We start from the raw sequence: 27,960 nt of genomic DNA, 5'->3' as shown, positions 1-27,960 counted from the left end.
AGGATCCCTTACTATGCAGCAGTACTCCTAAAGAGGACGGACAAGTGTCATTAGGCAGTCCTTTTAGTAGATCAGTTGCATATTCTGTGTGTTCTGCCAATAAAACACAATCTCTATGTGTTCTTTCCGGTTGAAGTTGTTCGTAATTGTAAATGGTTGGTATTTAGTTGAATTTGCAGCTTTTAGATTTGACTGATTCCTTGTGTAACCAAACTTTAATGGTTTCCTTTTAGCACTCATGTGGATATCTCACACCTTTCATTATTTAGGGTCAAATGCCAATTGTCACACCATACAGATATCTTTTCTAAATTCATGTCATAACAGTTCAGCACAGATGATTTGTATAAATACCTAACTTGCAACTGACTGATAACATATATTGTCACACAGATGGTTACATTATTATAGATAATCACAGACTATCTGCATGGCTTTAACATAATGATTGCTGAATGAGAACTGCCTCAGACCTTCGTGTGATACCTACTTATAGGCATGTGTTATATAAAAAATTATAATTTGGTGAAATACAAGTTATAATAAGTCATCTAACAATATAAAAGATAGGCAAATTAAAAGGAACAGAAACACAACAGGCACTGATGCAAGTTTATTTAATGAAGACAAGTACAAGTAAAAAATTGCAAAAATGATAGGGTGATTTTAATGTACATGGGGAGTTTCAGAACCTGGAGAAAGGTTTGGCAAAGCAAAATTTTCTAATTGGAATAATTAACAAACAAGTTATTTTAGAGAAAATTTGCATTTTTGGAAACAGAAAAATCAGGGGCATGAAACAATGGTACTGAATTTCGAACGGAAGTACATTTATGATTTCAATATTCTGGAATATGAAAATTTTGAAACCCAATAAATTTTCAAATATGGAGTTCCTGCAAACAGTAACACTTTATTGAAAATATTGAGGACTTTCATAGAAGCTATGCCAATTTAGAAACAAGCAATTATTTGTTCACAGAAAATTTCACTTTCAGCTGGTTTTCATGTGTAGTTAATCACCAATATTTCTTTAAAGAAAATGTTTCTGTAAGACCCAACTGCACTATTATCATGAGTAATATGAAAATTATCCTGCAGATAATGACTTTTAATGAAATACAGAGCAACTCAGAAATGAAGCATTTTGTATAAATTTTGTATGTTTACAACTAATGAAAATCACTCCTTCCAAATTTGAATATACAGATTGATATTTTAACAGTAGCTAACTGAATAACCCAATATAAAAAACTTACACACAAAAACTACAGAGCACAGTCAGAACTTAACACATAATCAGTTACTTCACACCATCAATTACAATGGAATTTTGACAACAATAATAACTGAGGCAGTGGCTGGGAAAAGGGCTCATTGACAGATACCATGGTTTGAGATAAAGAGCTGTACAGTTTTGTTTTCTGTCTATAAAAGTATTTTATTTATTTGCCATTATAATAATCATGTTCTGAATTAAATATAAGCTTCCTTATTACAATAAGTTTAGTTTGTTGACATTTATATGCTTTTTTTATTAGAACAGGATTTTTTTTTTTAAATGTGTTACATGTGTTTTTCTGACCAGTAAGTACTATAATAATTAATATATAATATATATTAATGTATAATTAATAAAAAAGCCTATAAAGATTTATTCAGATGATACAATTTATTACTGCTGAAAAACATTCCTTCTAGAAATAATTATATTGCAAACATATATTCCAATGTAATCAGTTAATTCATGTAAGGCATTCAAGTCATTTTCAATATCAAATATTACATCCTTAGCTTTAAGAGCAATTGGATGCCTTTCCATTACAAAACTTTCAATCCAGTCTTCGCTCTCTTGATCAGTGAAGCAGTGTAAGTCTCTAACATCTGGTTTGTACTGTAGTTGTATGTAACTCTGAATTTAAAATGGATATTGTTTAGACAAAGGGGCCTGTATGAAGAACTTGCTCATTTGTCCACTCCAGTCTTTGATTATATCAGCATAATAACATACATTGAATTTGGAGATTGGCATACAACAACTGCTTCAAGGTACGGTTAAGCTATAGGGGATAATGAATTTCTTTCTTAGAGCTGATTTCACTGCGCAAAATTTCTATCACATTAGGAGAACGTATTTCCACATAATGGGAAAAGTTAATGTATACTGCAGTTTCATATACATGAAAGTTATTAACAAAAGTACCCATGGCTTTATTCTTATTTTACTAATCTGCAGCATCAGAAAGAAATAATACATTTCTCAAATCTCTATATTTTATCATTTCCATTTTAGGACAGCCATTACGAAAAGGTGAAATAGAATTGGCATCTTTCCTTGGTAGTGTTTCTAAGAAAAAGTACATGTAGTGTGTCTTGTGATTGTGAAAATGAACACTGAACATGTACATGCATAGCATTTTTTGTCAAACTGACCAGTCTCATTCAGCTTTGGCAACGAAGTTTTAGACATATTCAAATTCCATGACACTATATGTCTCAGTGTCTTTATCTTTCTTTAAAATTTCACCTATCATTTCAAAATATTTGTCAACCTTTTCTTGTGAAGTAAATATTCACCTATGTAACTGTTACTAGGCCTACTTTTGTTTCACTTTGTGTACAGTGGTCACATGCATCACTTTTAGGATTTCGAAATGAGAATCTATGTTTCTGTCTAAAGACTTTGAAGTACCTGCTATACTTCATAATAAGAGGTTTCCCAGTTTGATCCTTCAAAAATTTCCTGAATATTTCATAAAAAAATTTTACTTTTAAATCTAAATCATTGGAATAGTAATAGTTAGATTTACTTTGGCAGTAATGACTTTTTTGTGACACATGAACTGCAAATCGTTTGCCATCAGTTCCCATATATTTTGATCAAACTTAGATGACAAGTTAGCATGAGTGCCTCGTATCCTCAAAAGATTTATTTAGAGCAACTTTCTCCCTAATACAATGTACTCTCATAACACTAGCCTTAAAGTTAATAAAATTTTCTGACAAACGTTGACTTAAATCCCCGACATAACCTATAATCCCAGATATACGATTGAGTCTTTGTAGCATTTAGAGCTATAGCTTTTTTGTTCATTACGTATCATACCATTAGCTGGAATTCTTTAGAACCACTTAATCACAACTTCTTAAAAACACTATCTTGGGGTACTCCATTTAAATGTTCCTGCTTGTAACAGTCTTTCTGGCAACAGCCCTTTACACATTCAAACATGGCTGGTATTACAATCTATGGAAAGTTCTGGTTAAGAGTAACGAATTATTTAGAAACAAAGATGATGACTCAACGAAACACAGAATTGCTCTGTTGTTGACAGGTACACAGACAAAAGGTACAGAGCTTTGCTTTGCTAGCTTTTGGAATGAAATTCCTTTCTCATGCTGTAGGAGAAACAGGAACACATGTATGCATCAAGGCGACTCACTGAAAGGCAGGCGTGCTGCGTCATTGACAGGTACACAGACAAAAGGTCTCTCAGAGCTTTTCTTTGCTAACTTTCACAATGAAATTCCTTTCTCAAGCTGCAGGAGCAACAGGCGCGCACACAGTAGAGAGACAGGTGTGTGTGTGTGTGTGTGTGTGTGTGTGTGTGTGTGTGTGTGTGTGTGTGCGCGCGCGCGCGCACGCGCGCACGCGCTTGCGCCCCATTTCTCCTACAGCTTGAGAATAGACTTTCATTCTGAAAGCTAGCAAAGCAAAGTTCTGTACCTTTTGTCTGTGTACCCGTCAATGATGCACCACTTCTGCCTTTCAGTGAGAAGTCTTCTTTAATCCTAAATAATTCGTTATAGCTGGTATTACCTTATTCAAAGCAGTAACATATTGTTTGCCTGCATTTCTTGCTGCTCTTGTATGTTCCTTAATCAAAGAGTCCCTTCCATCACACTGGACAGACCTGTTGTGCTGCAGGCCATTCGTACCTTTGTCATGCACACACTGGTTTCATCACTTCTTTTATAACAACAAAGTGTTAAATTTTAAATTTAAAGTTACTGAAGGTTACCGACCATCATCTTTCAGCTGTAACCAGCTGTTCAACGATTCCATCAAACTGCTGTCCCGATATCTAGAGTTAATTGACTGACATAGATGAAAGTATGGTGGATTATTTAACCCAATGGTTGGAAAAGAGGCACGTAAGCCCATGTGCCCTTTTTCCAGCCATCACCTCAAATACAGATGTGCAACAAAATAAATTTTCATAACTAAGACAGCAATAAACAGTTATTTTACAAAGTTTCATTGGAGAGATAAAGTTACAAAAGTGACTTTCGGAGTAAAGGTGACAAAAATTCAACAGCTATTATCAACTTCAATGTATGTGGTAATTAAATCCAAACAGTACCTGTTTATATTTCCTTAGAGGTGGAGAAATGTTGGGTATTCAGTTTTGGTGACATTATTGCTCACAAAATACTCAGGAATACAAGCAGAAATTAGGGAACTTTCCTATTGATAAGGATATTTTAAATGTTTTTCATATCAATGTACAGTGTCTGAGAAACAAAATATGTGAGCTAGAGAATTTTCCATGTGATATTCTATGTATTAATGAGCACTGGCTCTCAGAGGTTGAAGGAACTCGCTATGTTTCATCTGGGTTTGAATTAAAAACAGGTTTTTACAGACAGAGACTTGGTCATGGAGGTGTCTCAATTTTTCTAAGGAGTAATAATCATCTAGACCACCAGTTACTGAGTTTAGGAACTTTCTGCTTAGAAGCAGCAAGTGTCCTTTTCTCAGGAATTAAGCTGATTCTGATCTCACTGTACTGAACTCCACACGCAGACATAAATATATTTATAACCCACTGGGAAGAACTGACACAGCATTTAAAGAAATACAAGAATTTCAATATAATTTATCTATGGGACATTAATATTGGTGTCTTAACCCAGTCAAATGCTAAGACCCAATTATGTAATATTTTAAGATCATACAACTTCTATCTGATTAATGACCAACCAACAAGAAAGAAGTCTTGCCTAGATAGTATTCTCACCAACATGGATAGAAATTCATTTTCATACAGAGTTGAAGATCCACTCATCTCTGACCACAGTGGAATCTGGATTAAATATCCAATGACAAGAACCAAGCATTATAAAAGGGAACAGAAAACGTTCAGAATGTTAGGGGAAATGAACATATAAAAACTGAGATTCATTTCAAGAGAGATGGACTGGGAAAATAAAGTTTTAAACTGTAAGAATGTAAATGAGGCCTTTAAAGACTTTTTGTCAACACTTAGCTTTAATATTAATAAATACTGTCCAAAGACAACAAAGGTACTAAATAACCAAAATAACTTGAAAAGGAAACAGAGCTGCAAATGGTTCACTCCAGAACTTACAGCCCTTAGGAAGATTACAATCATCCTTCATAAAAAAGCCAAACAAGGAAACCAGGCAGATAAAGATAGGTATACCAGGGCAAAACAAGTCTACAGAAGGGAAATAAAAGCAGCCAATGAAAATTTTATCAATAATTCTAAAAATAAGCGCAAAGCTATCTGGGCAGTTATAAATAAAGAATCAGGAAGAAAAGTAAGAAAGGAATCAGTGCCTGTTGCACCTAACATACTTGATGAGTTCTTTGTAAATAGTGTTAAAAATATTACTCCCGCTGACAATCTCGAGTTAACATATAAACACAGAGTGAGCAACTATGCTGCAGATAGAAGTAGGGGATTAAATTTTAGTTGGAAACAAGTCACCCCTAGGCAAGTGTCTAAATTAATTGCAAAATTGAGTAACTCCAAAACTGAGAATTTCGCTAATGTGATATTGAAACATATCTCAGACACAATATTGTTAACATTAACTTATCTCATAAATTGCATCCTTGAGGAGGGAATCTTTCCAGATTGTTTGAAAATGACTATCACGGTTCCACTCTACAAGAAAGGGGACAGAGACTGTCCAAATAACTACAGACCAGTTTCGATTGACCCTATTTTATCGAAAGTCATTGAATATTGCATGCAAACACAACTACTGAAATACTTTGAAACGAACAATTTATTTACAATACTGAGTTTGGATTTAAGACAGGTAAATCAACCATTAAAGCTGTAGACAATATCATCAATGAGATTGTCACCAATTCCGAGCTACATTTAATTACTTTTATTACACTCTTAGACCTCAGTAAGGCTTTCGACACTATTTCCCATCAGATCTTATTTTCTAAGTTAAAACTATATGGAATAAAGGACTCACAGTTATCGCTAATAGAATCGTACCTTGAAAACAGACAACAAATGGTCATAATTGAGAACCAGCTATCAGACATACTCAAAATTGAAACCGGAGTTATTCAAGGATCAGTAATTGGCCCCATTTCTCTTTCTAGTGTATAACAATGACCTCCCACATAACTTGCCAGACAAATCAATTCTATATGCTGACGACATCACCTTAATAACATAGGATGGAAAGCTGGAAACTTTACAGGACAAAAATACAGACAGGGTAGAAAACTCCACCACATGGTTGCAAAACAATACATTGGTCTTAAATGGCAATAAAACAGAGACAATATATTTTCATTTGAGTAAGTTGAAACCAGAAGGGACGGTAAACACATCTGTCAAACTGCTAGGAATTTATTTAGACCCGAATTTGAACTGGGGCGAACATACGCACAACAATGCAAGAAACTGTCCAGAGTAATTTTTTTATTGCGCAAACTTAGGACTTGTATCATTAAGAGCCAAATGTTAGAAGCATGCTATGCCTTTTTCCACTCGCACCTGGCCTATGGCATAATACTTTGGGGGAACTCTTCAGGGGCTCAGGAATTTTTTAAGTGACAGAAGAGGGCAGTTAGGGATATAAAGGGCTTACCCGACAATGAATCATGCAGACCAGTATTCAAGGAGCTGAAAATAATGACTCACTCTGCAATATTCATATATCACTGTCTGATAGACATCAAAGAAAACCAGAGTAGCTTCACAGGAAGGGGGGAGGTACATTCAAACAACACAAGAAATAAACATTACATTGACATGCCCCAGGTAGGCTAAAGAAAACCCAAAACTGCAATAACTACATGTGGATTAAGCTATTCAACCAACTGCCTATAGCACTGAGGGAAATTCCAGTACAGCAACTAGGGAAGAAACTAAAAAATTGGCTGATTCTGAATACAACCTGCAACATTCTGGAATTCGAAGAAAACTTGAGATGCCTCCAGAATGAATGTAGGTTATAGCATGTAGTGAAAATATAGGCGTTATCATATTCTGTGACAAATCTGATCCAGGAGATGTATAACTGTAAATACTTTTCTTTTCTGTATATTTTTAAAACCTAATTGATACCTTTAAAAAACCGTATGTATTGTATTGTACTGTGTTTTGGTACCTTTCCTTGTATTTTTTTGATGCTGTCTATTACAACACTAAGTTGTTTAACGACAATAAAATTTGATTTGATTTGTTTGATTTTATATTGTTTAGAGGTACTTTAATATGATCCAGTGCTCTGTTAACGATCATTCTTATATAGAATTTCAATACTCAAATGGAATGTTTTGATCATGTTATTGAGCTCAGCAAAACTTGCTGAGGCATTCTTTGGTCCAGTATTTCTCTACAAAACGTGTGTACATAAACCATCACAGATTGCTAACAGTCTTCAGCCAACCAAGAGACAAGTTGCAGATTAAAGGACAACCAAAAGTGAGCCAAATGCAGACAGAGGTATCTAGGCATTGCAAGTACTGTAATGTGGCACCTGCACGATGTGGTTCAGGTTTCAACTCAGTTGGGAAATCCCACATCCACTTGTTCAAAGTGAAGTGGAAAAGACAGACACAGGCCAGAAACAAGACAGTCCCCCAGTCCCCCTCCCCCCCTTCTCTCTCTCTCTCTCTCTCTCTCTCTCTCTCTCTCTCTCTCTCTCTCTCTCTCAAAAACATACACACATACACACAAAATAGTTTCTTCCTTGAAAAAGAATAATCAATTTTTCTTAAACACATCATTTTTATCAGAGTACATTTTTAATAACCATTCTGCAACTCTCTGAAATATAGATGCATTTCCTGAAGGCTGTATATAAATGTGCATGCTCTTTGCTCTGAAGAATACTGCAACCCTGAGAGCTGAATTACAAAGTTCATCTAATTTGTGTGCCTGTCCACTGATCAGTATCTCCTCTAAATGATAGATGACTAACTTGACTTCACACGTCTGTTTAAAAAATTTTCTTACGAAAAGTGTATAAAGTTATATATACTGCCATATTTCTGATAACTATGTCATATACAACTATCTAAATTCTTAACCCAGAATAGTTAAATCACTATCATCAAATAATAATATATTATGACACATAGAAAAAAAACCAAAGCTTAAACTGCGTATGTAGCTAAAAACTAAGCATAAATTTCAAAATTTGTAATTCACTGTTTTTGGTACAGTTATACGAAGAAAAACCTGTTTTGTCAATATTAATTCAGTTTGAATCTACAACCTGTGTGGGAAGTGAATGCTTACTACTTCCACAGTCCGACACATCTGCATATGCAGTTACAGATGCCAGATTTTACCTGAGACAAAAATTACATTTAAAGTTATACAACACTGGAGTGCAAATTTTAGCAACTGAACAGAGTGTAGTACATGATAAGGATCATGAGATAGATATATAACAAATACACAATGCATCTGTACAAGTTACACTAAAATACAGTTTCAATAATTTATATGGCACTGTGAACTGTAAGTTATTACAAAGTCACTGCATAAAATTTACACTTAGCACAATACTACATTTCTATGCAGCCTTTTACAGTGATGTGCAATGAATGACACTTCCTTTTCATTCTACACATTACAAAAAGCTTGGTACAATGTAATACCGTTCCCTCTAGTGACCTTCTGAATTGTCAATTCCTGATTCTCTTGGAGGAATAAAACAGTACCTTTTCTCAGAGCCAGTAAGTTCGTATTGGCTTCTCCCTCAATTACTATCAAAATGCTGGCACAGTCTCGACGAATGAGATTATAATTGGATTTTTCTGCTGGCACCTAAAACCGATAAAAATCCCAAGCATGCATATTTTACACTGATGTAAAAACAAGACACCATTTGGAAAAAAAAAAAAAAAAGAATACTGAAGTACATTAAAGCAGGCACTTTTCCAAAACTTTTTGCAGTAATCTGGGAGGAGCATGTAATGACAATGAAGAAAATTAGGATAGCACAGAATATTTCTAAGGCCAAAGGCAACAAAATGACCAAAGAAATGAAAACTGAAGTGGAAAAAAGAGTTTTGACGCTAAAAGAAATCTGGGAACAATATATGTATAATGACACCAAACATGACACACATCTACAGCTGGAAAACTGGATCTGGAAAATAATGATTTGTCAATTATGATGATAATATGTGAACTTAAAATTGACCAATTGCATATGTTGTATATGTGCTTGTGTTTTTTCTGTATATATCACGATAGTGTAAACCATTCATCATGCATTTTGTTATTATGAATGTATTATTTAAATTTTAAAGCAACTGAAATCAATGTAGATAATATTAACAAAGCAATAAAGTAATACTAGGAAAGTAAAAGATGGAGAAGAAAATTGAAAAATATATATGTTGCCAACTACAAAACGCTTTTGTCGGATATGAGAAGCTATCTAATGAAAAATGTTCAACATCTGACTAGTTAGAACAAGGCTGCTGAAAAAAATTAATACTCATCCTGAATTATGTATTTGAATTATGAATATACACAAAAATTTAAGATGTGCTTTACAATTTTTCTGTTATCATTTAAAACAGCGAGCTGTGCGCTAACAACGCAACAAACTGCAATCCCACCAATAAACAAAACATTCTGTCAGAATTGACTTACTGATACTGAAACAAGTAGGCCAATTGTCTGGATAACTTGTTTCATGACAAGCTAATTTTTGGCACTCTTAACTGACAGAAACAATGGCAAGGGATTAATGAATAATCCCTTATAACATTTCATTTTCTGTGCTGTTCAGATACAACTCTGTGAACCAATGGTTGAGTAATTTTAATCAATCATGAAGTACGTAGATCCTCGTCCTCTTCTTAGCTTTTGGTAAAGGTGTCTATGGACGCCATGGAACCAATTTCTTTCTTTACAACTCAACTGAAAACAGTCTTTTGCCATCTGTTCATCAAAGGCTGGTTATGCCTGCAAGACTAGAGAGGTTGATCCTTTACAGATCCAATGATTCTTCACAGCATTTGTAGTGAGTAGTCAGCTACAAAGATAGGAACTGTTTTCATAGTACAGCTGACGTGACTTGCTGATCTGGTCATATGCTAACTGATAAGAGCACAAAATGAGGCCCTTGTTTTCGACAAAACTATTCTTCACAAACTTTGCTCAAAATGTGCTCTGTCTGTCTGCTGCTACGCTTACAAATGCAATAGGCATATGACACGACGATACTGATCGACACAGTCCTGTGCTCACAAAATAGTTATTGCCGCAATAAACTGGCACTACACAGTTTGAAAGCAGTGAACTTTTCCACTCCTGGGTGGTCAACTCTGATTAGCTACTCCCCAAACTTCATTTCGAAAGGGATAGCAATTTCATGGTTCTTTTGTCTCACTGGCAGATTGGTGGTTGTAAGATTCTGATTGGACAAAACAAGCCATTCACTTTCCTTAGGAAAGATTAAGTGAAACTGAAATGAAAAGTACAAAGGACATTTTTATGCTTGGCTCCAAGAGGACAGACATTTGTTCTTTCAGCAGGCTCTGAGGCAGCATTCTTCAAGAGTTTGGTGCTGGTGGTATTCAAATCCTGACAGAAAACCTTGAATGGCAGACTTCTAGTCTCTGGAAGCAGTCCAACGCTTATTGACACTGTCTTCACCCAACGAAGGCAGGCGTTAAACTTGTGTGGTATCACTAACTAGGACGCTATGCCCCAGCTGAGTTTGTCAAGCTTCATGGCATTCAGGAAGCAAAGGTTTAGCTTAGTTTAATTCTGTTAATTCAAATAGCCATCTCTCTTTAATTAATGAGTGGACAACGGATTCATAATTGCTTTTCCATTTCCAAGCAGATGTAATTTCATCTCACACATGTTTAACTGTCATTTCTATAGTACCATATGAAGAAAGCAATTGCTGTTGTCCCATCCCATCACGTAGTTTGGCCCATCAATAAAAGATGTCCATTTCTGAGGTTCTCTGAAGGTGTTAATAAATATTCTGATGTCAATTTGAAACATGAATTACTTGTAGAATCCATACTGCCACTGTGTTTCTTATGAGAAATATTACAGAATCTAATGCATCCTGGAATTATGGTTTCCTTTAAGTAGTTAGAATCGGCACACATACCCCTTTCGATGCATATTACCATAAGCAATAGATACCATTGGATTCTCACATAAGGAAGAAATCTCTGTGTAAAAGACTGTGCCCTCTTTTAGAAGAACTTCAACTTGTGTCTCTGGCTGGCCATGTCATCACCTCTAAAACTGATCTTTGTTGTTGTTCATTTCGATCCACTCATTCTCTCACTTATGTATGCTGCGACAAAGTTTAACTACTCCTCTTTCCAATTATACACGATTTTGTGAGTCAATTGTGAAATAAGAACATACTGGGAGATATTACTATGCTCTTTTGCTTATAAATCCTAACACTGGTTTGATGCAGTTTTCAACTACAATCTTCATGCAAGGATTTGTCTCGAAATATGTGCACAACCATATACTCTATTTGATTCATTATGACTTTTCTTTTAGGCCTTTTTTCTTTTTGACCCTTAGAAGGGCATCTTCAGTCATCAATCAATCAATCTTGTCTTAAACGGTTTCCTGTAACACAATATTCCAAAAGCTTGTAATCACTTCATACAGAGCTATGTTCCAATTGAAGCTTTTCATGGATCTATTTCTGAATCTCAAGGTTTGTACTTTTGGATTTTAGCAGTTATTTTTCTTTTTATAAAAAGTAATACATTGTTTCAAAGAATAAATCTTATAGCCATGCATGGCTATCACATCCAGCAATTCATATCCCCTTTCCCAGAAGGGAATTGTGGATGCCCTGGATACATTTCTGCACCTTGTAGTATTTTACCTAAATTCACCAAAGGAGATAGGAAAAAAAAATCAAATTTGCTGCAATAAGTTACTCTTACGGAGCAGGGTATTCCTTTACCTCTAGAGAAAAGCTGATGCAATATGGCACAGTGAATTTGTTCTGGCCATGGGCTCTCTCTTGTATTACAGCTAGGGATATGCGCCAATCTTTTGAACCAGAGCCTTATTAATGTCCAGAAAATTCATCAGTGTGTGGTATTATTTGCCAAAATCAAAAGGTTTTATCATCAGATATACAGACATAAGAACAGTGTCAAGAGCAGTGATTTGCAGAAAGGAGTGTCTGGGTGACGGATTAAAACCAATGTTTGGCTCATTCTTCTCACCAGTCTAAACATGCTCCTATCAGAGCACAAAAAATACAAATATGTTCCTGTTAATCTAAAAGACTCTGAGTGAAAAGTGGAGAACTGGCTGCCTCATTCTATATCTAACAGCACCTTTAAAAATCTGCTCAATAATTTTGGCCTGTGACCATATTCACACTTTTTTTTAATATGCAACTCACCTCAAACTCCCACAAGCTCCCCTACCTGTAACTCATTCACACCCAGTAGTCCATTACTGTAAGTCACTCATATCCAAGCACTTCCAGTTGCCCTTTCTCACTCATTCATCCAGCCCAGTTCATTGTCATTATTCTTTGTCTGTCTCTGTAATACACTCCTACATCACCATCACAGTCCCCTTTGTTCTGTCCTACTACTACAGTTTCCTCTCTCTCTCTCTCTCTCTCTCTCTCTCTCTCTCTCTCTCTCTCTCTCTCTCCTAATATCTCATTCCTTCCTTCCTTCTGCTGCTGTCTCTTCTCAGTATCACTATCTCTCTCTCTCTCTCTCTCTATCCCTCATTGTCGATGTCATATACGCTGTCATTATCACTGGCTCTCACCCACTTCTACTTTATCTTTATCCCCCCCCCCCCCCCTGGCACTGTCTCCCTCCCTCTTTTCATAGCATTGTTCAGTCACTGTCAACTATGCTCCACTGCCATTTGCCCCTCTTTCTCTCTCACTTCCATTGTCTCCTTCACTCTTGCTATAACACAACCCCTATCTAAGATTCTTCCAGTATTTATACTACTGTTCTGTGTCTTTGCCACTGTCACTGTTGTCTTCTCTCACATCATAAAAAAGTGTGAATACAATCACATACCAAAATTTTTGGGAAGGTTTTTAAAGATGCCAAGGTTGAATGAGGCAGCTACTAACTCACTTTCCAGTCAAAAGTCCTTTAAATAAAAAGGAACATTTTGAATTTTTTGTGCTCCAGTAGGAGCCTTTTTCCATTGGGACCAATCTTTCCCATGCTGCAGGAGGGCATGTAACTTATATACTGAAGTGCCAGAGAAACTGGTACACGCCTGCGTAAGCAAATACAGAGATATACGAACAGGCAAAATACGGCACTGCGGTTGGCAATGTCCATACAAGTGTCTGGCGCAGTTGTTAGATCACTTACAGCTGCTACAATGGCAGGTTACCAAGATTTAAGTGAGTTTGAAGGTGGTTTTAGAGTCAGTGCACAAGCGACAGGACACAGCCATGCGACCATTTCAAGTGAAGTGAACATCAGGAATCTGGTAAAACATCAAATCTCTGACATCACTGTGGCCGGAAAAAAATCCTTCAAGAACAGGAACGACAACAACTTAAGAGAATCATTCAATATGAAAGAAGCGCAACCCTTCTGCAAACTGCTGCAGATTTCAATTCTGGGCCATCAACAAGCATCAGCATGCGAACCATTCAATGAAACATCACTGATATGGGCTTTCGGAGCCAAAGGCCCAATCGTGTACCCTTGATGACTGCATGACACAAAGCTTTATGTTTCACCTGGCCCGCCGAGACCGACATTGGACTATTGATGGTTGCAAACATATTGCCTGGTCGGGTGCGTCTTGTTTCAAATTCTATCGAGCAAATGAACGTGTATGGGTATGAGGACCACATCATGAATCCATGGACCCTGCATGTGAGCAGGGGACTGTTAAAGCTGGTGGAGGCTCTGTACTGGTGGGAGTGATATGCAACCCCTTATATGTCTATATACAACTCTCACAGGTGACATGTACATAAGCATCCTGTCTGATCACCTGCATACATTTATGTCCATTGTGCATTCCGATGGACTTGGGGAATTCCAGCATGACAATGAAACACCCCACACATCCAGATTGCTACAGTGTGGCTTCAGGAACACAATTCTAACTTTAAACACTTCCGCCGGCCACTTAACTCCCCAGACATGAACATTATTTAGCATGTCTGAGATGCCTTGCAAAGTGCTGTCCAGATCTCTGCCCTCTCATACTCATGAATTTATGGACAGCCCTGCTGGATTCATGGTGTCAATTCCCTCCAGTAATGCTTCAGGCATTAGTCGAGCCCATGCCCTATCATGCTGCGGCACTTCTGCATGCTTGCGCGGGCCCTACACGATATTAGTTAAGGGAATCAATTTCTTTGGTTCTTCAGAGCATGAAAAGAAATGTACTGTACAGTAAAATTTAGATAGTTTACTTATGTGAAAATAATAATGCAAAACTAATTTTACATCTCAGACTGGGTTTCATGTGCAAAACATTTTTTGCATATGTTTCAGAAATACATACGCTGTTCCTAAATGATAACAGAGACACTTTACAGCATATTTCTCTGTGCTATGTCACTTTATAAACTATGTTTTCACCTCACACCAAATTTTACACATGTATTTTATGTGTACAACAAGGGTAATTTTGAATCTCTGTATACTGGAAATGGATAAATATATGAAGAAAGTTTTCAAGGTTGTACGAGACTGGCATCTTAGAAATATATTGCAAAACTTACAGCCATTTGCTGTGCATAGCCATCTCAGAATCCTCGGCTAGATTTTGGACTGCTGGTGATGGCAAAAAACACCTTTCTTTGAAGTTTTCTGAGGAACTGCCCATGAACTGATGGTGTCTCCATTAAGTCCCATCATGCCCACCACAAACCACATCAAATGCAAAAAGAACCAATTGATTTGCTTCATTTGCCTAAGCAGGAAGAAGAGTGTAATATTCATACTTTGATTCTGTACTGCAGCATAGTTTGACAGCAGGGCAGTGACTACATTTAAAACGACTGTGCAAAATTCTCTGCTTTATCAGCAACATCCTAATATGTTTGTTGTACCAAGGTGGATCCTTTCCCTCACCTATATTTTTGCTAGGTACATACTTCTCTAGCATGTGGTGCAAAATACCTTTAAATTCCAAACAAAGATGCTCAATGTCTCTGCATCCCACGGTGATTGCTTGGAGCTGACTATGAAGATATTCATTAATGACACTTTTATTTGCTTTCCCAAACAAGAAAACTCTATGCTGTTTCTTTGGTTTTTTTGCAGCTTCCACTGACACAGAAGCCACAACGACATTGTGGTTGCTAATACCTTCTTCTTGATTAACTTCCTCAAACAGATCAGGTCTGTTTGTCACCAAGATGTCTAATATGTTCCCATCTCAAGATAATTTTCTAACCAATTGCTCAAGGTTGTATGTTGAGAGCATTCCTAGAATAACTTCAAACGAGTCTTTGCTTCTGCCCCCTGTGATAAACGTGTATTTTTCCCAGTCAATGGATGCCAAATTAAAGTCTCCACCTATAACTAATGACTAATTTGGATATTTATTTCCTATTTACTCAAGACTTTCCCTGAAACGTTCTGCGTCGTTTGCTGCAGATGCTGGTGTTCTATAAAGACATCCTAATACAATGGTCAATCCTTTTCTGATTGACGCTTTATCCACACTATTTCACAGTCCGACCCAGTACTAATCTCAACTGCGTTTAAACAGCTTTTTAACTGCAATGAACACACTGCCACCCATAACATCAGTACTATCCTTACTAAACACTGTCCAATCCGAGTTCAAAATTTCACTGTAATTTATGTCTGATTTCAACCATCTTTCAGTACCTATCAGAAGCAGATATGATTTCAGTTTGTGTCAAAAGTTAATTTTACTGTCTATTACATTTCTTTACATCATGGGTAGGTATGGTCAAAGATTATTATGACTGAATATCTGTCTCCTTCCTGTGGAAAATCCAGGATGGAATAGCGACAGTATTATGAGAAGGATAGATTGCTACTCATTATATAGAGCTGCTGAGTCACAGATAGGCATAACAAAAATGACTGCTGACTTTATCAGTCAGCTGACTGACTCAACAAAACAACTGTTAGATTTAGTAGTCTTTTTGTTGTGCCTGTCTGTGTTCAACATCTCCTGCGCAATGCAACAGTTGAGTGAAGGAAATACAAGTAATTTTCCTTCTAGCACTATATTTTTGAATGTTAATGTTGTCTTCAAACTGTGATTCATTGTTTACAACAAACTTCATATGGTAGCATATGTACTATGGGACTGCCCCCAACTGTTTACAGAGCTGCCTACAAGAAGTTCTAGAAATAGCACATTATCATTGTTAGATACTTCTGTAAACTAAACATCATCATCTTCAGTAATGAATTACCCCACTATATGATGCCATTAAATATTACTGAATGAAAATGAGAAAAGGAAATCGACTTTTAGACATTTCCATCTCCACAATCTAATACGAACTGTAACACAAAAATAGCAGAGCTCAAACATTGTATAGGCATGTGACTGGGAGAGCAGCTTCCACTCATTTATTTTCATTAAATGAAATTTAAATATAACTGTTTTAAGAAGGGAAAATCATGAAATTTACTTCTGTCATACACTATTCTTGACTACTAACTCATTCATTCATCTAGCCATTAGAAAAGAGCACGTAATGGAAATAGCATGGTTCCAAAAATTAAGCACTTATTTGCATTTATACAGCAATTTAGTTTAGTGTTTCGCATGAGGTGTTGTTCAATTTTAGTTGTAGGATGATAGGAAGTGTGAATGCAGTGAGCATGTGCAGGAAGTTGGTTGATTTGGGGGAAAGGACCAAACAACGAGGTCATCTGTTCCATTGTACTAGGAAATGAAAGGAAAGGATAGGAAGTTGACCATGCCCTTTCAAAGGAACCAGCCCAGCATTTGCCTGAAGCAATTTAGGGAAATCACACAAAACCTAAATCACTATTGCTGGACATGGGTTTGAACTATTGTCCTCCCAACTGCAAGTCTAGTGGGCTAACAATTGCCCCACCTCATTCGGTGATGCAGGAGGAGCTGGACGCAGTCTGCCAACAGCTCAAGACCCTGTTGGCCATTGTCAGCCATTTCCTGACTGCCTCGAGTGTAACGGTAATGGAGAAACTGGTGCATTGCATCGGACATCTCAAGTGTCACTTGTTTCACCTACGGTCTCTGCTGCTGAAGCACCTTCCCACATACCACATGTGGGTCACTTTCACTGCACAGTCAGAGGCAGAATGTAATGTGTTCATGTTGATAGAAGCAAAGGGTGAATGTGAAGACTGGCCATCCAGCCTTGTCCAGTCAAACTGTAAGTGAACAAGTGGCCGCTCTTTCAGCAGGATCCAAGCATTCACACAGGGAGAGATTTGTTATGTATCAGGAGTTCCAACGTTAGGTGTGTTATGGAGTTCCTTAGGAAAACAGCCTCCAGGCTGGAAAAAGAAGTCCAAATTGCACTCAGTGCCTGCCAGGATAATGGGTGGGTGGGTGGGGGAGGGTTGGAGAGGAGAGGCTTGTCCTAGATATTGAGGAGGTTCTGCCTGTGGTTGTCAAGGATGCAAGGTCATGGAACATAAATGACAGATTAAACACCATAGGAGTAGGAGGGGCGGGGGGCTGTTCATTGCAATTGACAAACGTACAGTGTCTATCAAGGCTGAAATTGAGTGTGATTGTATGCGAGTAGCCAGTGTAGTTGAAATGAAGTTTTTATTGGCAAACAAATTCAAATTCCACCACAACAGCTGTAGAATCATTTGAAGGCAGTCTACACTCAGCAGTGAAGAAACACATGATCATGCAATATTAGTTGGAGGCAACTTTAACCTACTGAATACAGACTGGCATGTCTATGGATTCACTGCAGGTGAAAAGATAGACAATCTTGTGAAGTAATTCTGAAAACATTCCAAAAACTGTCTTGAGCAGCTAGTTCAACAACCCTCAACCAATGGAAATATTTTAGCCCTCATAGCTACAAACAGGTCTGATCTTAACAGTAACAGTATAGAAACAACAATTGGTGATCATGATATCATCATAGTGATGATGGTTAGTAAAGCTAATAAATCCATCAAGAAGGTCAGGAGAGCTTTTATGCTGTATAGAGCTGATAAGCAACTGTTGACAACCCACTTGACAATGAGTGAATATCATTTAATTATAATACAAGTGTCATAAAGAAATTATAGGCAAAGTTTTAACTAATAATAAATTGCACTCTGGAGAAGTATGTGATGAGTAAGTGGATTAAAGGTAGGAAAGATTCACCATGGCCTGAAACAAAATTTCTAAGATGCTGAGGAAACAGAAATTTTTGCACTCTTGCTTCAAAAAATATTGTGAAAATGTTCAGAGGCAAAAGTTACGGGAAATTCATGAGTGTATAAAAAGATGGATGTGGAAATCAGATAGCAACTTCCATCATTGAGTGTTAATGAAAGATCTTCCTGAGAAACAGAACATTCAGGTCCTACATAAACATACTAGGAATGTCAAAAGGTTTTATACTGCCACTTGTTGCCTAATCCAGTGTGGCAATAAAAGACAGCAAAAGAAAAGCTGAAGCTTCAAATTTTTCATTTCAAAAAGCATCCATGCAGGAGGACCAAGCATACTTACCACTGTTTGACCACTGCACAGAATCTTGTATTAAGTACATAGAAAAAGGCATTTCAAGCACTGGAAAATGACTGAAAGCAAGCATTTGATAACATGTAAGTTGCCAGGTCTGGATCCCAGTTTGACTTTAGACAGAGTACTCTTCAGCACTGTTCCTTCACTCCACTTGTTTTTATCGCATACCTCCCACCTGCACAACAACATCTCAAGTGTCTGCAAAAAGTGCATGTGACTCCTATCTATATGGAGTGTAGAAGAACAGACCTGAAAAATCACAGACCAATACCCTTAACATCGGTTTGCTGTAAAATTCTTGAGCATATTCTTGGTTCAAGTATTAAAAATTCCTTGACATAGAAAAGCTACTATCCACAAATCAGCACAGATTTAGAAAGCAGCACTCGTGTGAAACTCCACTTGCTCTTATGTCACACGATATTCTGTGAACAATGGACAAAGAACAACAGGTAGATTCCATATTCCTCGATACCTAAAAAGCATTTAACAGAATGCCCCACTGCAGACTGTTAACAAAGGTCTGAGCATACGGAATAGGTCCTCAGATATGTGAGTGGCTCTATGACTTCTTAAGTATCAGGATCAACTATGTTGTCCTGGATGGTAAATTTTATCAGAGATAAGGGTATTGTTGAGTGTGCCCTAGGGAGGCGAGATAGGAGTGCATTTGTTCTCTATAAACATAAACAATCTGACAGATAGCGTGAACAGTAATCTGCAAATGTTTGCTCATGTAGCTGTAGTATATGCCAAATTGCCATTTGAGTGACTGTAGGATGATACTGGATGAATTATACAGAATTTCACTTTAGTGTGATGAATGACAGTTTGCTCTAAATGTAGTAAAATGTAAACTAGTGCAGATGAAAAGACAATACACTCCCCTAATTTTCCAAATACAGTACTAATAGCGTGTCACTTGACAGTCATGTTGATTAAATATCTATGGGTAACACTGCAAAGCAATATGAAATGGAATGAACACGTAAGACAGGAAGATAGGAAGATGAATGGTCAGCTCCGATTTATGTGAAAATTCTAGGAAAATGTAGCTCATCTAAAAAGGAAACCATGTAGGGAAATCTAGTGTGTCCGTTCTTGAGTGTTTGGCATTCTCATCAAGGTGGATTAAACTCTGGTTCCAAAAATTAGGAGTAGTGTATCTGTTATTATATGTTTTTAGACTGTACAGTCAGTTGCACCTCCTGAGGTCAACACTATCTTTTTGTGAAACATTATTGAAAAAATTTAGAGAACTGGCATTTCCAGCTCACAAGAGAACAATTCTACTGCTACCAATGTACATTTGACATAAGAACTGCGAAGAAAAGATAAGAAATATTATTGCTTATATGGAAGCACAGCAGCACAGAGTGGAACAGGAATGGGAATGACTAATACTGGTACAAGGTACCCTCCTCCATGTTTGCAGAGTATGTATATAGGTGTATATAAAAAGATATTTTGTCAAACTCTTTGTAAAGAGAAGTATGGTTTGGTCATATTTTAGGAGGAGCTCGTTTCAGCATCCTCCTGATACCTCCTTGCTCGTCTCCTCCTCAAACAAAATTAGCCCCTCCTAGTGTTTGTTTCTTGGATTCTAATGAAGTGAAGTAAACTCTGGTTCCAAAAATTAGGAGTACTGTATCTATTATTATATGTATTTAGACTGTACAGTCTGTTGCACCTCCTGAGGTCAACACTATCTATCACATTTGTTTCTTTGTGAATTTAATAAATTCCTGAATCTCGACTTATGTCACAATGTTTTTGTCTCTGGTCTTATCAATTTACTTGTAATGTCATAACTTTGTGCATATTAGCACTGTCAAGTGAACTGAACTCAAGCCACTTTTTCCATTTAGAGTCTGATAAACATTTTATTTCTTTAGATGCCACTGTCTGCATGAAATTAAATGCTATGTCACAGCATAAGCCATGTCACATCTCGTGCTAATGGGCAATTTAAGCGTTGCAATAGCTTTACGTTTCACTTGGAAGCTGCTTCTTATTTATCACAACATGGTGTACGCATGATTTCATTAATGATGCAGATCCAGGCTGAATTATACGAAGGTATAATGATTTACAGATCAGTTATCTTTTATCACTTACAGATATTTTGGCAACAGCAAAGTCTGGAACAGGTGGCTTGTATACTTGTGTATACACATCTTCTCCAACCGGCTTAAATAATTTGTCTCCAGCTGGTGCTCCTTTATAATTCAGCATATTACAAAGAGTGTCAACATCTTTATACTTAGGTGTAAGTCCAGCACGGACTACATTATCAGAACAGGCCATACATTCTACACAATCTGCAAGATAAAAGCTTTATTTTAAAAAAGTAAAAATAAATGAGTTACATTCCTAAAACTTCTCTGTGAACTGTATATTTTGGCATTTACAGTGTTTCATATTATTCGTTTTAAACTTAAATGAAAATATTGATGAAATCAATCTGGAGAATAGAATACCTGGTAGTCACCTATCAAAATGATATTTTGCATTATTTACAAAAATTAAAATACAAATGGAGATGATGTATAAGTGTTTAAGAATTGTTATTCCATACATATTGCAATGGGTTTAAGAATTAAATGATTTCAGAGTGATTTTATACCTAAAATTCTTTGAAAGTTCACAAAATATATAAGATCACCAGACAAAAGTATTAGTCACCTCTTTAAAACAGCGCAACAGTTGCATGGAGCACTGCAGATGGTGTAGAATTGACATCCGTCGGCCACATTACCCCTCTATCGCTGACGTAAGTTATGGCAGTAAAGTGGCTTATATGTGCCAGCAAGACGTATGGAATCAGTGCAGTAAGATGGATTCATGTGGAAACGTTTGGCAGAAAGAAGCTATTGTGTTTCGTTGTAACTATGATCACACTATGAATACAGGTGCCAATTAGTTGGTGTATCAATGCAAACTGTCCGATATGTCCATGTACCATTCACAGCCATGTCAGACAGGAAGAATAACAACCATAAAAATATCCTAACCGACATGGACCAGACAAGTGTTGCACCTTGTAGGCGATGAGTGGTTTCTAAATGGACAAGACTGCTGCTGCCAGGGAAAGGCGGCCCATCTGAGCCAGTTTCTGAACCAACATTGCAAATGTAACTGCTTTTGGAGGAAGGATACCTCACAAATGGCAATTGCTCATATCAGCACATAAATTTGCACCTCTTCAGTACACTACACATCACGGAAACTGGACGTCAGTTAATTGGAGACAAGTAAGCAGCTGATTGGAGGCAAGCAATGTATCTGACAAACTGTGATTTTGCCACTTTGTAACTGATGCAAGGCGTTCATTGCACCTACAGCACAGTAAGGAATTTAATTCACAGAGCGAGAAGCGTGTAGGTCAGGCCAGAGGTGGTCCTTTGATATTCAGATGACTGTGGAAATGAACCACGATGTTTATTTCGCCATCTCAATGACACAGAGTCGACCTTTCTTCTGCATCTCCATGATGAGTATATGGTGTATACAATCCTGTCTTCCAATATCACAACAGTCGTCTTCGCGCAGCTTCATACGTGTGTTCCTGGTTTGATGAACACTCTGGTACCCTATCACATCTTGACTAATCCAATAAATCACCAGATTTTAATCCCATAAAAAGGCCTCGCTTTATTTGGAACAGCAGGTGAAATGTTGCAGTCAACATCCCTGCAATCTGGTAGCTCTACAGGGTCTGATTATCAGTTAGTTGTTTCAGATGGATACGGCATACTTTCTGATTTAGACAGTAATCAGGGCTAGAAGCACTGTAACATGTTACTGTGAGGTTATCTGTGTGTGACTAATTTTTTGTTCAGTGGGTTTACTTCACAACTTTTATGTAGCTACTTATTGTCTTACAACTGCACATTAAAGGAATTTTTAGTTTCACTTCACTGACAGCATGCCAAAGAAATGAAGACTGGACCTATGACAAAATTGTGCAATTCTCTCTCTTTTTTTTAAAAAAAAATATTGTTCAATCGTTTCACACACTCAATTAGATATAACATGTATGTGGTATTTCACAAATACATGTAATTTGTGGCTGATTTGTGTATTTCATATTAATGTGCTGTACACATTTCAAGTAACATACCTTGTGAGAAATAGGCATAGTTAACAAGTGGAGCGAAAACAAAAACACCACAACCATGTTTAAATTGGGAGGGGATGATCAAGTACCAGTTTTTTAGTCTTAGATTTTACTGCAGACCACCAATTCAAGTTTTTCATAGGCTTGGCATAAACTGAATGAAAAATACCAAAAAGTAAAAACCAGGAGAAAAAAAACACCCTTTGAAATCCTGAGATTAGAACAAATCAATAAAGGTTGATCAGAACATACATTGTTAATAGGACTTAGATAGAACATAATTATTATTTATGGTGATAACAAATGTCAGGATGTATATTGTGTGTCAATTCCTTCTAAATGCTGTTTAATATTATAACCACGAAAGTTAACTGCAATGTTTTATTATTTATTTATCTGAACCATAGGACCATGCTAGCCACAGCTACTCAGTCATAGTATGAGTCAACACATAGTTAACAGAATGCCTATATAAAATTAATATACAAAAGAATTTAAAAAAACTAATAAAATGCGAGGAGTAAGTTGTGAGAATAAATAACATATCACAGTAGAAAAGTTCTCAGCTACTGTGAGGAATAGTATTAAAGAAAGACGTGTTCCACAAGGTAATCTTTCGACTTAGATTTGACACTCGGGATTTATCATTCAATTTTTTCAGTCGCTGAAAGTCTATTAAAAATGCAACTTGCTGAATAGTGCACATTTTGCTGTAAAAAACTCAAGGAAGTGTTGTCCAACTGCACATCATTTTCCCCTCTAGTGTTCACTGAATGAATTTTGAGCTTCGTCTGAATGAGTCAACCACAAACCTCGTTATGGAATATATAAGGTGTTAAAAAAAAATTATTCCATATTTTAAGAGGCACTAGTATGGACCAAAACAAGAAATGAGTGCCCCATAAACATGAGCTATGGAAGACAAACCTTAAGTGCTATGAGTGCGGGAAAGTAATCTCATGGTTGGTTTTTATGTGATGCACTCCATACACCACCTGTAACTTGGTTGCACGTATATCAACCTTACTTCCAATTAATTTTCGCTCACCATTCTCAAAGTTAATTCTCCGGTGGACCTGCTATGCAGTGCCACTAAACCGTGATGTGCGACTTCTTATCCTCTGCAGTTGAGGCAGGTGCTACAAGAAAGCTTTGATCTACAGGATGTTTGGAAATTCCTGTTACAAACTTCTAGGACTTGTAGAGGGGAGTTAGTACCTAATAACTTGAATATGAATCCCTTGCAGGAAATGTACTGCTTCCGTGCTATAACCGTCTGAAAACATGTTTGTTAGGTAGGTATGAGCGATTTAACTGTATAAAATTAATGTACATTTTCGGATAACATGGATTATGAACAAAATTTACATTACTGTACCACATCTAACTGCAATAGATCCATATTAAGAGATACATTATGTTCTGGAGGTATAACAAGGTGAAGAGGGACTGGGAGGCGGAGTGGAAGTTAAAAGTGTGAGGGAAACAAGGTCACCAGATTGTGATCATGCATGTCCTCTTTCACAGGTTTGCAAAATGAAGAGCGAGCAGGCAATTCTCCATTCTTTCTACTGCACTGGACCAAAAAGGCAACTACAGAGAGTTTCATTAAGTTATACCCGCCATTCCGCAGTTCATTTTGTGAGTCACTGGTGGCAAAGTGTGTAGACATGCCCAGGTGTGTTTATTTCCCAGAAAGTTCGTTAAGGTAATTTCCCTGTGTATCTGCTTCAAAAACTCAATTTTTCTTTGTTCATCTTAAATCAATGGCAGTTAAAAAGACTGAACTGGACATCAGGAGGTTGTTTAAAAAACAACTTAAAGATCTCCTGATTTGCATTTACACCCACATTTCTGCTGCTTTCCATTTCTGCTCATTGGCATTGCACCCGTGTAGGAGAAACATATGCTATACAACTGTTATTCTAGTTGACAGCTCTGCTGGAAGATATGCTTTGCGATGCTTATATGTTTCCCTTGTAAATATTTGGTTTTCGAGTGTTGTTTGCCTATAAACTTTTCCGTAATTAGAGTTGCTGCTATTTCGTCATTCATGAAAGTTATTGTGCCTATAATTTGTTATAATGTGGGGCAATTAGCAGGTGTGAAGTTCTAGAGCTGCCAGGAATGATTTCTGAGTTTAATACGGAACAACTACTATTGCCAATTGATGCTATAATCGTTGCTGAAGAGTAGGTCCTTGAGGTAACTAAAGCTGCCAAAATTGCAAGGAGAAACAGTAAAAGAAAAAGAGAAGATGTAAACCAAGATTATGCTGCTGGAATATATTAGTGAAAACAGATGTGAGTCATAGCTCGAATAAAACTTTGAAGAGAATTTCCCAAGAATAAAATTTTCTGACATGCTTACCTATACATAAAAAAATCTATATGAGGTAGACATCTGAATATTTTTTTGAGATGTTTCAGGATACTATTTGGAGGAGAGCAGAATTCAGACAGTAATGTACTATCAATAGGAATGAAAAATGAAATAAAATGATTGCGTGGAATTGTTGGCTGGCAGGCCACATCCGGGGATTTCTGCAGGCGAGTGCAAGTCTTATCTCAGTCAGTGCCACATTGGGTTACTTGCATGCTAGTGACGAGGATGAAATGACGATGAGGATGACACAACACCTAGTCCATTAGCGGAGAAAATCTCCAACCCAGCTGGTAATCGAACCTGGGCCCGCTGCATGGTGAGCAAGCACGTTACCACTCAGCTAAGCTGGCGGAAAAAAGGAAGGAAAATACATACTGATGAATTATAAAAAAATATCCTTGATTTTGATTATTGGATGTAAATATTTCTAGAATAAAAAATTGTGGCAGAAATGAGATGATTGTTGTTTACATTTTAGATAGACATTTGTTAATGTACTTAAAGTTTCAAGCATCTAAGTAAGACAGATAGTCAGTGCATAGATCCCAAGCATAGACCAGCATATCAATATGCTGATTTTTTAAAAGTAATACAGTCATCATGAGAGCTTATACAGTTAAATGTATACCAAAATGTTCATGAAGATTCACTCCTATACTCCTACACTTTTCATCCTACTAAGAGTTCACATTGTTTAGTTAGAGCCGTGTAAACTTTTTGATAAGTGTTGTTATTTTTCCAGGTATTCACAGACAAGTTACCTTAACACTGCACTGAATACAGATGTGAATTAGTAATAATACTAATGCAAGAATTGCATACTGCTTAAATATTTGCACACTGTTCTACAATCGTAAAGGGAAACTGACTCTTAGTCATCATCTACAGCAGCTGTATCATTCTTCCAGGAAAGGCAACTTCCTCCACCGTGAGCACTGCTTGCTTCTCAGTTTGCAGACAGAGTCTGGAAGGTAGGAAATGGGATATTGGTTGAAGTAAAGATGTCAGAACAGGTAATGAGTTGTGCTTGGAAAGCTCAGTGTTTACAGTGTTTGCTCATGAAAGACAAAGGTCCCGAGTTTAAGTCTCAGACTAGCACACAGTTGTAATCTGCCAGTAAGTTTCACAACAACACACACAATGCTCAAGAGTGAAAGTTTCATTCTGGAGACTAAATCTGTCCAGTTCTCTTATGTAAGCAGCCGAAATAACTTCAATGGGCTAGTACTTATACAGCAGAGTTATATTCAGTTTATTAAGAGAGTGCTTATTTGCAAATTGTTAAGTGAGTTTTTGTGCCAAATATGTTCCTATAATCTAGGTTGAAAAGTGCTTAATTTGCAAGAGTCTTACTGTCAGTGATCTACGTAGTGTTGGTGGAAAACGTGTTGACTATTAAATGTAGCATCATGCTGGTGCCTGTCACTGACAGCATATTGTAAACTGTGTTGTATTCATTTGGTAGAGGATTAATGAAAGAGCAGAAAGTTACTTCCTTTCTCTCACCACTGACTGTGTTCCTGGAAGCATGCATAAATCTCTTCCATTCAGGAATTGCTGGCATTTGTAGAGTGCACTGCAATGAGTGGAGCTACTTACCACAGATCCACAGTATACTTGCAAGATGAGTGTCAATATGTATGATAATATATGACTGATCATATTTAAATCTAACATGATTACTCAGCCCCTCCTTATCAAATGAATCATGGACCTTGCCATTGGTCGAGAGGCTTGTGTGCCTCAGTGATACAGATAGCCGTACTGTAGATGCAACCACAATGGAGCGGTATCTACTGAGAGGCCAAACAAACGTGTGGTTCCTGAAGAGGGGCAGCAGCCTTTTCAGTATTTTCATGGGCAACAGTCTGGATGATTGACTGATCTGGCCTTGAAACACTAACCAAAATGGGCTCTCTGTGCTGGCGAAACTACAGCCATAATTTTTCCCGAGGGCATGCAGATTTACTGCATGGTTAAATGATGATGGCGTCCTCTGGGGTAAAATATTCCGGAGGTAAAACAGTTCCCCATTCAAATCTCCGCGCAGGGACTACTCAGGAGGATGTCGTTATCAGGAGAAAGAAAACTGGTGTTCTACGGATCGGAGTGTGGAATGTCAGATCCCTTAATCGGGCAGGTAGGTTAGAAAATTTAAAAAGGGAAATGGATAGCTTAAAGTCAGATATAGTGGGAATTAGTGAAGTTCGGTGGCAGGAAGAACAAGACTTCTGGTCAGTTGAATACAGGGATATAAATAAAAAAATCAAATAGGGGTAATGCACGAGTAGGTTTAATAATGAATAAAAAAAAAAGGAATGCGAGTAAGCTACTACAAATAGCATAGTGAACGCATTATTGTGACCAAGATAGATACCAAGCTCATGCCTACCACAGTAATACAAGTTTATATGCCAACTAGCTCTGCAGATGAAGAAGAGATTGACGAAATGTATGATGAGATAAAAGAAATTATTCAGATAGTGAAGGGAGATGAAAACTTAATAGTCATGG

The 27,960-nt window shown here is 37.1% G+C and overlaps 1 protein-coding gene across 2 annotated transcripts in view; it reads right to left on the bottom strand.

Moving 5' to 3' along the window:
* Positions 1 to 8,716: 8,716 nt before the first annotated feature.
* LOC126267072 (mannose-6-phosphate isomerase-like) overlaps positions 8,717 to 27,960 on the bottom strand; it is a 100,823-nt gene continuing 81,579 nt past the window's right edge. For both annotated transcript variants that reach the window (XM_049971934.1, XM_049971941.1), the window contains exons 6-7: positions 21,060 to 21,262; positions 8,717 to 9,059 (exon numbers count right to left, since the gene is read on the bottom strand). In XM_049971934.1, the coding sequence (XP_049827891.1) occupies positions 8,856 to 9,059; positions 21,060 to 21,262 (407 nt within the window). In that variant the 3' untranslated portion in view covers positions 8,717 to 8,855. The remainder of the gene's footprint in view (positions 9,060 to 21,059; positions 21,263 to 27,960) is intronic.

Source organism: Schistocerca gregaria, chromosome 1 (genome assembly GCF_023897955.1).
Source record: "Schistocerca gregaria isolate iqSchGreg1 chromosome 1, iqSchGreg1.2, whole genome shotgun sequence".
Taxonomy (NCBI): Eukaryota; Metazoa; Arthropoda; class Insecta; order Orthoptera; family Acrididae; genus Schistocerca; species Schistocerca gregaria.
This window is presented reverse-complemented; position numbering and strand designations above follow the sequence as displayed.